Consider the following 13,091-nt stretch of genomic DNA (forward strand, 5'->3'; position numbering starts at 1 on the left):
CTAGACTCTACATAGCTTATCATTTCTCAAACAAGTTAAGCTTCCACTTATGTATGCTTATATAAGCTTTGAACTCATTTATAAAGTGAGTTCGTTCATTAAACCAAGTAATTTCTAAGGTCTGTCTCAACTCTAGAACAAATCTTAGAAAAACAAGAAATGAAAAACCTTTCACATCCTTGTGATGCCCAGAAAAATATCACGTTAAAACTAACAATGGCATTAAAACTATCAAGAACAAACATAGAGGTAAAGGGCAGCATAGTAATGGGTTACAAAGGGAATTTTTTATATCCCTGCATAAAAGGACACCAAAGGATCTAAAGCCTATACTTCCTTATAATAGGTGTTTTTCATTATTGAAGACATGGCTGGGTTAGTACACAAAGAAAAGTCCAAACTGTCAGCTTTTAGTCCTCCACATTCCCCTCTTTAATATGGCATTTTGCACTATATACATTAATGAAAATTTGAAACAAACAAAAAGAACTTTAGTCAAACTCCCCTTCCTCCTCCAGCTTTATTGGATAGTTTAAAATTACATTTCTATTTTCTAGGACTTCAGTTGCTTTTTCCATCTGACTTTTTAAAAACTGATTACAGCAAATGAAACACAGTTGTCTAAGTGATATAGTATACAAAAATAACATCTTGATTTCTGTGAAAATGCATTTCTCTGCAATTCCTGAATAACTCCAAATTATGCTAACTCTGAGCATAGATGTTTACTCTGGGTTTTAGATTTAGTCTTTGAAAAAATGTGTCCTAAACCTTTGCCATCACTTTATGTATACCCAGCATCAACGCTGTGATGAAGTTGTTCCTGTTTAGGCCTTTATCCCGATTTTTCTCGCACAGCCATTAACACACGTTTGTCTTTTTATTTTGTTTACTCCCACTCAACTGTATGTTCTATGTAGGGCCTGATACAGATGTTACTTGATGTTATTTAATAGCTACTGAGGTCAGACAATCCAAGGCCATCATTATGCTAAAATTAAAGTTATTTATGGAAGCTCATAAATACTTCCAGAATTGGTTTTACCTCCTACATGGGAACATATCCAAGAAACCCAGGACGGGCTTACTGATCTGACTCAACTCTTCCCATTCCTCAATCCCTATTCACCAGTGGCGCGGAAAGGGGGTTCTTTAACAAAGCATTATACATAACACCTCTACCAAACTAAACATAAACTTTTTTTTTGTAGTTAAATGCAGAAAGTCGATTTTTTTCCACCCCTTTCCTCCTTTTACACGGCAAGTAAAGCTCACTGGCCTGGGAGTAGCCTCTATCTGCCAACCTTTGGCCAGTGAAGAGGATTCAGAGAAAATAATACAACCATCAATCAGAAAAAGGAGGGGCGACAAAGGAAAATAATTAAGCTGTGGCTTCAATCGTGCATTCCCGTGCAAGGTGCCCTGACTCGCCACAGCGGTAACAGTTGACTTCACTTGTCTTGCTGCAGTTGATGGCTACGTGACCAGTTTCACCACACCTTAAAAAAAAGAGAGAGAGTTTTCACAATGTACTCAGAAAATGCAAAACTGTACTGGAGCAATAGTAACTGCGGAACAAAAAGCAACAGCAATGAAGCAATGCTTTTTTCCCCTCAAGAGTCTCATTAACCCCTAAATTAAGAGCAGGAAGCAGGAATTAAGTAACAAAGCACTCAATTATGCAGCCTAAGGCATAAAATTAGAATTTTCACCATAACAGATCCACCAAAAACACCAAAACACCAAAAAGAGGGGCACCTGGGTGGCTCAGCTGGTTAACCGACTGACGTTTAATTTCAAGCCCCAAGCCCCATTCTGTGCTGGGTGTGGAACCTGCTTGGGATTCTCTCTCCCTCCAAAATGCTAAAATTAATGACACTGGCCAAGAGGTACCTTCTTCTTAAGTTTTATTTAAGTAATCTCTAAACCCAGGTAGGACTCAAAATCATGTCCCCAAGATTAAGAGTTGCTCTCTCCTCTGAATGAGCCAGCCAGGCACCCCAAGATGTACTTTTATACAAATTAATCTCTAAGATCTCACTGGTAGACACTTATCAAAACTTCCCAAATTTTATACCTTAAATATGTACATTTTATTGTATGTTTCATCCACAAAGACTTCTGGTTGAAGGACAAAATATTTGTGTATGGGAATTAGTTTTCTACAATGCCTCTGAAAACTCCAAATTACAGCAGTAGAGTTCTTATTTTTGAATCGTTAAAAGTTCCCAAGTTGTGTAAGTTGTCCAGCTGCCATAAGCCACAAGCCTTGATGACAGGACAGTGACTAATGTGACAGGCTACTGGTTACATATGCTGAAAATTATCATCATCTGGTCACAGCCAACTTTCAATAAATAGTCCACAAGTCCCTTCCATTTATACCTAACTCACTTCTAAAATAATCTCTGCCACAAGCCTTCCTCCAGCAACAGTCTAACTTACCTATAGCACTTCACTTTGGTGCAGTCTTTCTGAATGTGTCCAAATTCTCCACAAGAATAGCACTTCTGCTCATCCGCATGGTCACAGTCACGAGCCAGATGGCCTGGTTTGCCACAGTTGTAGCAGCACTGCTCTCGCTCTCTCTTGGGCTCCTTGCAGTCCTTGGCAATGTGGCCACCTCTACCGCAGTTATAGCAGGCTTCAACAATAAGGAAAAGAGGCAGACCAAGACTATAAAACCTTTATAAAACGACAATACAAACCCTCAAAGGGATTAAGTCTTTCCCAATGCTACGTGCAGCAGTAGTACATGCTCACCTCTCCAGATTCAACAAGGGTACGAGAAGAAGTGTTAAATACTTACCATCCTCTTGAAGATCACAATCCTTGGCAAGATGACCAGACTCACCACAGCGATAACAGATGTCTGGAAGAGATGAGGAAACAAACTGGAAACCTATTTTGGGCAAAAACAAAAGAATTTGGCTAATTAGACCAGTCTTGATACTAATAAATACTGAAGTGCTTCAAAATTTTTTATTCGACAAAAATACCTCTATCCGAGGTAAAACCACCTCTGCCACGGCTTCTCATTCCACGACCACGGCCTCCACCAGTAGGGCATTCCCGGGCCCAATGGCCAGATCGTCCACACTTGAAACACTCATTGCTGCTCATGGCTGCAGTTAGATCTTCGAAATATTAAAAATGACATTGTTAAACTACTTGAAATTACTTTTAGCTTTTACTGCCCTTTTAGTGTATTTTTGGATAATTATTCTGAGGGAAGAAGCCAGCATATATACTGGTTAGAAAATGGGCCACACAACTATGTAGTGTACTTAGGCACCGTATGCCTATTAATAAATATAGTAAAACTGAAAAAATGTAAAACGTTTTGATATAATTTGATTTTCAGAACCATTAAATTATGAATATGTGGATTAATACAAATGTTATTCAGTTATTAATGGGGTGACAGAATGCACAGAGTTAGTATCAATGCACATCCATTATTAGAATTAATAATATCTCCTTCCAGGTCTAGTTTAATGGCCACATTTTCATGGTTACAAGCCAGTCAACTTTATTTTGGGCAACTGGTTATTTAATGGTTATAAAATCGGAATAGCTCAAAACAACAGAACCATAGTATGTACTTTGAGAGTGAGGGGTAGCTAAAGAGAAACTTTCTAACTTTAGCATCTAACAGTGCCTTGGTTAACTGCAGCACTTGTCTGCAGACTCTTTACAGCAGACATGTTAAAAGAAGTGCCGGATATAAATTTTCTCTAGAGGATAAAAATATTAGAAAAACAACAAAAGGGTATACCAAAGTATCAAAACCATTTAAAGCCCAGGACCTTTTTTTTTTTTTCCTTTTATTCTCTTCTTTCTCAATTTCTTACATTTAAAACAAGGCTACTTGGAATGTCACAACAGATTCCTTTATTGGGTATTATTTACAAGGGGGGGCCAAAACTCCCACTAAAGCAAATGAATTTTATACTTCTTATGTAACGATCTAAAAATAAACAGGAACTATTCCTGGAATAGAATGGAACTCCTAGGAAAGTGGTTTTTAAAAAACAAACTAGCTCAGAACAATGCAGCATAGTAACTTCCACTTCTCAATATTTTTACCCTATTCCCAGTGTCAACCCATGGTACACCAAGTTTTTTAACTACCCTCTCAAAGATAAACACCATGATCTAGCAAAACAACTAAGACTGACTAGAGAGTGGAATTATCCAAGTCAACCACAGTATCAAAACTCAAGTGACAGTGAAATGCTCAAGTCCCCCCTCCCCGCCACCTTTTCAGTAACCAGTTCATTGCTAAGTTATAGAGAATCCACTAACTAAAAATAAAGTTCAGTTTCACAAGTTTCCATTGTCAAATATTCATTCAAAAGAACTCAATACCTATCCCAAGTATCTACAATCAGATTCAGGGTAAGTTTTCAAAGGGATCTTTTTATCAATTCCTGCCACTTGCCATATAAACACATTACCAAAAATGGGGGTGGGGTGAAGGACAGGCAGGGACCAGCATGGGATACTTAAGAGTTAGTGGTTTCAGGGGTACCTAAGTGGTTCAGTCAGTTAGGTGTCCAACTTGTGATTTAAAATGACTCAGGTCATGATCTCATGGGCAGATCATCAGAGAAGCTGCTTAAGAGTCTCTCTCCCTCCCCCACCCCTCAAATAAATCTTAAAAAAAAAAAAAAAAGAAAAAAAAAGGTTAGTGGTTTCAGGATACATAATGCACATTTCTAGTCAGAAGAAAACAGCCAGGGGCACCTGGGTGGCTCAGTGGGTTAAAGCCTCTGCCTTCAGCTCAGGTTATGATCCCAGGGTCCTGGGATCAAGCCCCACATCGGGCTCTCTGCTCAGTAGAGAGCTTGCTTCCCTTCCTCTCTCTCTGCCTGCCTCTCTGCCTAATGTGATCTGTCAAATAAATAAATAAAATCTCTAAAAAAAAGAAAACAGTCAATAAAGATTAAAAATGTGTTTTTGTGAAGCATGAGATTACGTTTGCTTTCTTTTACTAGTATTCACCTTTTAAGTCATATAAAGTACTGGTTACCACCAGAGAGAAGAGTTAGGATAAAAAATAATAAAAAATAAAAAGATCACAGAAAAGAGCTGCTTATGGTACCTTGTACCCTCCTTTTCATTTTGCATCTTCTCCAGTTTATAGCCAGACCAATTTAAGCACATTTAACTATTGCTGTCAATGAATTCTTCGCACAGAAATGATCACTTCCTTTTACAAGGTAATACAGGCAATTTGACAAGTCCTGAGTATTTTATCATTTAATATTTAAACAAGAGGGGCTCCTGGCTGGCTCAGTCAGTTCAGTGTCCAACTCTTGATTTTTGGCTCAGGTCGTGATCTCAGGGTTGTGAGGTCAAGCCCTGTGTCAGGCTCCTCCTACGGCAGGGAATCTGCTGGAGGTTCTCTCCCCCACCCCCCACACTCACTTTCAAATAAACGAATCTTAAAACTATATATGTATAGGGCTCCTGGTTGGTTCAGTCAGTTAAGTGTCTGCTTAGGCTCAGGTATTGATCTCTGGGTCCTGGGACCGAGCGCCGCTCGTCTGTAGGGAGTCTGCTTCTCCCTCTCCCGCTTGTTCGCACCCTAATAAGATCTTTTAAAAAATTACATTTACCGATATATACGTAAACAGGATTAACTTGTCTTTTAAAAATATCGTAATCAGGGCGCCTGGGTGGTTCAGTGGGTTAAAGCCTCTGCCTTCAGCTCAGGTCATGATCCCAGGGTCCTGGGAACGAGTCCCACATCGAGCTCTCTGCTTTGCAGGGAGCCTGCTTCCTCCTCCTCTCTCTCTCTCTGCCTGCCTCTCTGCCTACTTGTGATCTCTGTCAAATAAATAAATAAAATCTTTAAAAAAATATATCGTAATCATATTCAATACACATTTCTTTTTTTTTTAAGATTTTATTTATTTGACAGAGAGAAATCACAAGAGAGGCAGGCAGAGAGAGAGGAAGGGAAGCAGGCTCTCCGCTGAGCAGAGAGCCCGATGTGGGACTTGATCCCAAGACCCTGAGATCATGACCTGAGCTGAAGGCAGCGGCTTCACCCACTGAGCCACCCAGGCGCCCTCAATACACATTTCTATAGCTAGTTTCAACCACCCCTTTAGACTGATACTTTAAAAGAACACTTTATTTCATAATAAACTACAAAAGAAATGCATTACAATGAGTCATCATGTACATAAAGTAGGTTTACTTTCAGCATAGAAATATAGTTTAAAAAACTACTCAAGAACTGATTTCTCTGGGTGCTTGGGTGGCTCAGTGAAGCACCTACCCTTCTACCCTTCAGCTTGGGTCATGATCCCAGGGTCCTGAGATGGAGCCCCACATCTGGCTCCTTACTCCAGGAGCCTGCTTCCCCCCTCTGTCAAATAAATAAGTAAAAAGAAGATACTCCCCCCCAAATTGATTCATCTATGTGTACATTTTTTCATGAACTGTTTCTCCATTTTGTCATATCTTTATTCACAGGACCCAGATCCAAAATGAACAGAAGAAAAAGAAATCACAGAAAAAGTACTTCTGGAATGAAGACAATTAGTTAAAATAACATTTAAAGATTAAACACTACACTCTACTTCCTCTCCTCACCCTAATTCTTAACTGAAATTTGGTTAAAGTGTAATCATTTCTATATGAACCACAATTTAGGGAAAGCAGTATTTCTCCATTTAGACAGTAATTAAATGACTCTACTAAACAGATAGGCAACTTTATACACTTTAACTAGTTTTAGGTATTTGCTTTGCCATCAACAAATTTTAGTCTCACATAATTTTGTTTACTGGATTAAATACAGGTCAAAACAAAAATACTAAGTCTTAAAGGGAAAGAAACATTTCATTAACATCCCAAAGACCCATCATCAGTAGGCCACATGCTTTCTAAAAGATCTTCCTAGTGGGCTTAGGTTATGTATATGCAATCTGCCTTCTCCCCCTTTGGTCAAGCCAATCACAGTCAATTAGCTGTTCTACATTTTCACTGAGTCTCCTGTGATAGATATGTCTCATCAGTAACATTAAACCAACTGATTCCCACTATGTTTTAGAGACGAATCACTTATCCTAGAAGAAGGTCCCCATCCTAATATTCATCTTATATGCAAAATGTAGTTAATTAAAAGGTCATTATAGAGAATTATGTGCTATTCCCTATGAAAAGAGGCAGTAAGGTAAGACCGTAGAGAATTATGGTTCTGTGATTCTCACTGCCTATGACTACTCCTGGCTGGAATTTTGCTGCACTGTGCTGCCTCTGCCCCCTCCACCTGTCACCTTTTCCAACCTTCAATGGCCAACTCAAATGCCAACTCTTATAAAAGAATCTGACCACATTTCCTAGACTAGAACTCTCCTTCCTAGTAAAGCTGACAGTACTTTATTGGTATCTCTCTGATGACACTACTATATTGACTTTTATCATATTCCTGAGGGCAGAGACCAAGTAATTCACCTTTCAATCACAACACCCCATACAATTTCCTTTTAGTAGCAGTTACACTCAGTACTTTAACTGCTTGCGGGGAGGGGACAATTATTAATCATTTGCCGAATGAAACAAACTTGTTTCTTGAACAGACTCAATCCAATCTAACCAAGTACTAACACCTAAATTCTTGCTATCTCAAGAGTTACTGCACCATTAATTTAAAGTAACAATGCAGGGGCACCTGCGTGGCTCAGTCAGTTGGGCATCTGCCTTCAGCTCATGATCCCAGGGTCATGGGATAGAACGCCAAGTTGGGCTCCCTGCTCAGTGGGAAGTCTGCTGCTTCCTCTCCCTCTGCCCTTCCTGCCTATTTGTGTGCTGTGTCATAACATCTTAAAAAAAGTAAAGAAAGGTTATGTATTTTTAAATTATGTACTCACTGAGAATGTACTATCACTCTCAAGAAATGTTTATTTCTGATTATCTAATAAAATTCTATTACTCCAGAAATTCACAATCTACTAGACCTGTAGTATTTTATGGAATGCTGCAAGACATATCTACTAATAAAGATAGAAGACAAAATGCTGTATTTTCACTGTTGCCAGGCAGAAGGAGGGCATGTTATTTCCTTCTTTTTGTTGCTAAAAATCATTGCTTGTATCTACACAGATTATCACTATCACAGTAAGGATCTGGGGACTCTTAACAGGTAAGCCTGGGTAACACCTGCTGTGTTACCTCAGACAATTTAAAGTCTGTCCTTTTCAGGAAAAAAAGATGATAAAACTGATCTGTGATGAGGACTGTTACCAGGGGTCTTGTCCTTAACAGGTGCTCAACTTAAAAACTTTATGGGTTTATGTCCCCCGTTTAGTCTTTCTACTCTTCCCTCAATTAAGTTAGACTGCTTACAGGTGTATTAGAACCCAGTGCAATGCCTACAGAGCAGGCTTACAACAGGGCAAACTCTGCTTATACTCAAGTTTCCCATCTCGAAGTCTACTTCCTAAATGGAATGAAGAGGTAAGAAAAATTGGGTAATAGTGCCAAACGACTTTATATTTCCAACAACAGAAACCAGTTATTTAGTTTCCACTTCATGTTTTCATGACACAAATCAGCTTAAAGAAATGCAGGAGGGGCATCTGGGTGGATCAGTCATTGAGCGAATGAATGCCTTCTGCTCAGGTCACGATCCCAGGGTCCGGGGATGGAGTCCTGTATCAGGCTCCCTGCTCGGCAAGGGGCCTGCTTCTCCCTCTTCCACTCCCCCTAATTGTGTTCCCTCTCTCACTAAGTCCCTGTCAAATAGATTAAAAAAAAAAAAAAGAAATGCAGGAGAATGGGGCATGCCAGGCAGCAGTAAGGCAGTCAAGACATCACTTGAAAAGACTGAAAATTCACTGACAGACCATATATAATTAAGAGGTCCGACTATTACACTCATCTAGGCTTAAATTCTGGAATTGATACCAAAACATTATTGATTATACTAACTTGTCTTTATCAATGTAAGTGTTCCACATTTTTGATACTAAGAACAAAGCTAGTAAACTACTTAAATCTTAACAGCACACTATCAAGACTAACAATGTGAATCCCACTAAGACCCTAACCCTGGCTACAAATATATTTAAATAAGTAGTGACGGGGGGGGGGGGGGGGGGGGAGGAGAATGACGGGGACGTGACAAGTTTTTTGTGGCTCTGGCTATCTTTATTGTTTTACACGGTTTTCGTAACATAGCTGTGTGTATTCACATTTACTGTATCTCCAGTTATTTCCCGTAAGTGCAGGGTTATCCCTGACTCATTCATGTTGCTGACCTAACTTTATCCAGATCATAGGGGAGCTTTTGCCCCTCTGAATGTACTAATCATTATGCTCTAATAAATCAGTTTAGTGTTCCAACATGGTACTGAAGCACTTCAGACTCCTGTAAGACAGATAAACTACAGACAGAAGGGAAGGAAGCAAGTTACGCTGTACATCGCCTGCATTCTGGCCAGAATAAAGGAGACCAGAGTTTAATACTGGGAACAATTCTGGGTTTTTACCCTGGTTCCTGCCCTAATTACCCCAAAGGGTTTTAATAACTAAATATCTACTATGACTCAAAGGTTAATAAACGTTATCTGTAATCCTTACAACCCCGCAAGTTATGTATTCTTGTTCCCATTTCACTGATAAGGAGACTTAAGATCTGAGAGTATGTAAAACATGTTAATTTGTAATGGCGAAAGTATTCTCTTTAGGTAAATTGAGACTAGAACTCATCAACCTTTAAAAACCCACTGCCATATATTAATTTATTCACAGTATACCATCACACAGCTTTCCTGAATTTTAAGCCAAGACAGATTTTTCTCAACCTTCTTTGTGGTAGAACTTAGAGTGTCACCACAGATTCAAAGACTGGCAACCTGATTTCACCAGTTAACAGCCTCATTTGTAATTATGGAGCCACTCCAGGTGAGCACTATACTCTTATACTACTTATACTGCTGCTTAACAGATTCTACCTACCTACAACTTAAATTTTGGTGGCCACAAGCTCTCACTTTATTATTCCAGCAGTTCTTCACAACACAAAAATGATGCACAGCTTACTGAATTCTCACTAGCATGCCCTTACTGCAGCAGCAACGGACACTGCCAGAACAGGAGTTCTATTAAGTCAGACAGTAGGGAAAGAGCATTCTCCACATAGCAGGCCAGGATGCCTTGGCATCAGTCTTCTGGCTCTCCACTTACTGTCAGAAGGCTAGGAAGAGGAAAGCAGCCAACAATTTTTCAAAACTCTCACAAAGGGGGAAAAAAATGGCAAAATCTCTCTTGTGGTCAAGTGCTTAGCCAACAGACCATTCCAATTATTCAAACTGTGGTTCTATTGCTTTTAAGCATCAATCCGGCAACTTCCCATATATATACACATATTTTTATTAGATTTTTTTTAAAAGGCAAAATAAGCCAAAGTCATCTAACCATCTACAAAACCCATTTATAATACCTTAAAGAAGAGATCCAGTTGTTCAAATGCTAGTGTAATAAATGCCCTTTGGTCTTCCACTGATTTGGCTCAAAATATTTTACAGAAACTCCTCATCTGTCTGAAACACATTACCTCCCATCAGTATGAAAACGTGGACCTTTAGGCTGCTAAGACTTACCCAAGTTTTCTAATGTGACACATGCAGATAAGTACACAAACATATACTGTTAGCTTTAAAAAAAAAAAAAAAAAAAACCTGCTGCCAAGAGTTGTGATTTGGAAAAAATTTTAAGTCCTTAATTCAGTCCTTGGGACTCTAATAAATTATTCTTTTTATATTCCAGTACAGAGAGCTCCTTTTAGACAAGAATCAGGCTCAACAAGCCAAACACAGCATGTACCTATGTACGTCGCATTTGTAGGGGTTTGATTAAACGATGATCAGAGTGATTTTTTAAGCATTTGAAAATGACTGCTTTGCAGAAGGAAAAAAAAAGCCTAAGAGGGAAGAATTTCGTCTCATACATCTTTTAAAAGCCCTCAAAATGGTAATGCAATTTATAGTGTTTGGGCAAGAGTAACAAAGTTGCTATCTTAATTTATGGTAACTCCTCCATGCAGAAATTAGGTGGTTATGTTTCTTTCAAAAATGAGATCCAACAATAGGAAAGAAGGAAACTTTTTTTTTTTTAATTTGTATACTCTGGGGTATGATGAGGATGTAGGATGTAAATTAATCCAGACTCCTGGCTTCTTACCCTCTCTATGGCTCTTTCTGGATAATGACTGAAACACACTATTCCAAGTCACAGAGGACTACTGAGCAGTATTTGCTTTTTCTAAGACCTCCAAGACCAGATGTAGTCACTTCTTTTGTAAGTGCCCTGTGGCTGAGACCATGTGGTTAACATGTGGCAACAAGCATACGCCTTACCCATAATAAAATCAACACCCAAACCCAAATGTGGGCAATTATGTCGTCCTAAAATAGGTTTTCACACTTGGAATATCTAGATGGGGGCTGGTTCATCAACTTTCACGTCTCAGTTTCAGATTAAACTGTATTTGTTTAATCCATGAAATGGTTGGATTTCGTTGATTCACGGAAGCGAGACGTATCTGCCTCTTTTCCGAACTGCAATGTTAAGAGAAGTAACTTAGCATTTGAACCACGATAAAAATTCAAGAATCGGGAAGCTATCAAGTACGGAGAGTACGAATTTCGAAGATTCTCGGGCCTTCTGGCGGAGTATCCCACCACTCTAAACCCAAGCGCGCCTTCAGTGACCCTTTTCTTAGCCCATCACAACCCTTGGCACATGGCCCGCCAGGCCCACTACCCCAGCACATGGCCTGCATAAATACCCAAACCCATCCCCCCCAACCGCACCAGGGTCCTTTTCCCACCACACAGCCTCCTTCCAGTAAGTTCCCGCCAAATCGACCCTCCGTCCCGCATTCCGCGACCCTCGAAGTCTCAGGGCCTCAGTCCCAAGGGCGCACGGACTGGGGCCTCCCTTTGCTGTGAGGCTGCGGCCTGGGGTGCGGCCTTGGCCCTGGAAGAGGCCCCGAGGCGCGGCGACCCAGGTTCCCAAGACGGAAGGAAGGGCGGAGGAACGCCCGACTGCGGCAGGCCGGAAACCTGGACATGAGGTGGCGGTGGCAGCCGAGTTTCCCGCCTGACGCAGCAGCAGAGCAGGCCAGAGTGCGGCCGCCATCGCCGCCTCACAGCTCCCAACCTCTTCGTCCGCCTCGGCCAGGGCCCTCACCGCGACTTCCCCCCAACCCCAGGCCCCGCTCTAGGCCCTCACCTTCAGCGTCTGAGCGGGCCCGCAGCGGCGGAGACTCGGACGCAGGCCGGGAAAAGGCGGCTCACAAGGTAGCGGCTGTTTATTTTCAGGGTCCTTGCCTGCGCCACACGCGGGTCTGCACACGGCCCCACACACGCCGCTGCGCACGGCTCTCCTCCGCCTCGCCCACGCGGCCAATCAGCACGCGGAGCTCCGCCGTCCAATCAGAGCCGCCCCAGAGGAGGGCCGCCCAGCTTGAGCGCGGCACGGGGCGGGGCGGGCTTCTACCTCCGCGCCCCGCGGCCTTTCCCGGCATGCCCTGCGCGCGGCCTTTCCCGCCCGGAACCCCGGGTCGCGACCTTTCTTGGGCCCTTTCCGCTTATTCCAGGCTCCTCCCCACCCGGGGGGAATTTAGGTGTCCGGTGTTGTGATCTCTCGCGGCGCCTGGCGACCGGGGATGCTAGAGGGCGGGTCTCAGTGAAATGGCTGTGATTAGCGTGGGATTAGAGAAAATCCCTATCCCTTTTGGGGCTCAGAAAAAAGCGTCTGCTCGGAGACCTCTGGTTGGGACTTTAAGAGCTAGGACCCGTTTCCTAAAACACACATCTCAGTTTAGGGAAAGGTCGTGGCAGCCAAGTGACAGAAGTTGCTGTGGCAGTAGGTCACAGGCCCTAAGTCTTGTTTTGGTTTTTGTGTGAGCCTAGGCAGAGCCTGGAAGCCCTGATGCTTAAACCTCTTAACAGATAAACCAGCACCAACAACCCTCACAAAATGTACCCCAGAGGCAAAGGACTAGGGCGTGAAGACGGCAAAGGAATGGCCCCGAGACTTCTCTGCCTCACAACACACCTTGTGAC

At 41.6% G+C, this 13,091-nt stretch overlaps 1 protein-coding gene across 8 annotated transcripts in view; it reads right to left on the reverse strand.

Annotated features, from left to right (window-relative positions):
- Window positions 1–408: 408 nt before the first annotated feature.
- The window catches only part of LOC123932710 (CCHC-type zinc finger nucleic acid binding protein), a 69,804-nt gene continuing 57,121 nt past the window's right edge, over window positions 409–13,091 (reverse strand). The window contains exons 1-5 of one of the 8 annotated variants that reach the window (XM_045991263.1): window positions 12,256–12,413; window positions 3,021–3,137; window positions 2,810–2,902; window positions 2,446–2,644; window positions 409–1,499 (exon numbers count right to left, since the gene is read on the reverse strand). In XM_045991263.1, the coding sequence (XP_045847219.1) occupies window positions 1,382–1,499; window positions 2,446–2,644; window positions 2,810–2,902; window positions 3,021–3,123 (513 nt within the window). In that variant the 5' untranslated portion in view covers window positions 3,124–3,137; window positions 12,256–12,413 and the 3' untranslated portion in view covers window positions 409–1,381. Of the gene's footprint in view, window positions 1,500–2,445; window positions 2,648–2,809; window positions 2,903–2,999; window positions 3,138–12,255; window positions 12,414–13,091 lie in introns of those variants that run through there. The other 7 variants (XM_045991260.1, XM_045991259.1, XM_045991258.1 and 4 more) reach the window with 7 other exon arrangements.

The sequence above is a fragment of the Meles meles genome, chromosome 20 (assembly GCF_922984935.1).
Source record: "Meles meles chromosome 20, mMelMel3.1 paternal haplotype, whole genome shotgun sequence".
Taxonomy (NCBI): domain Eukaryota; kingdom Metazoa; phylum Chordata; class Mammalia; order Carnivora; family Mustelidae; genus Meles; species Meles meles.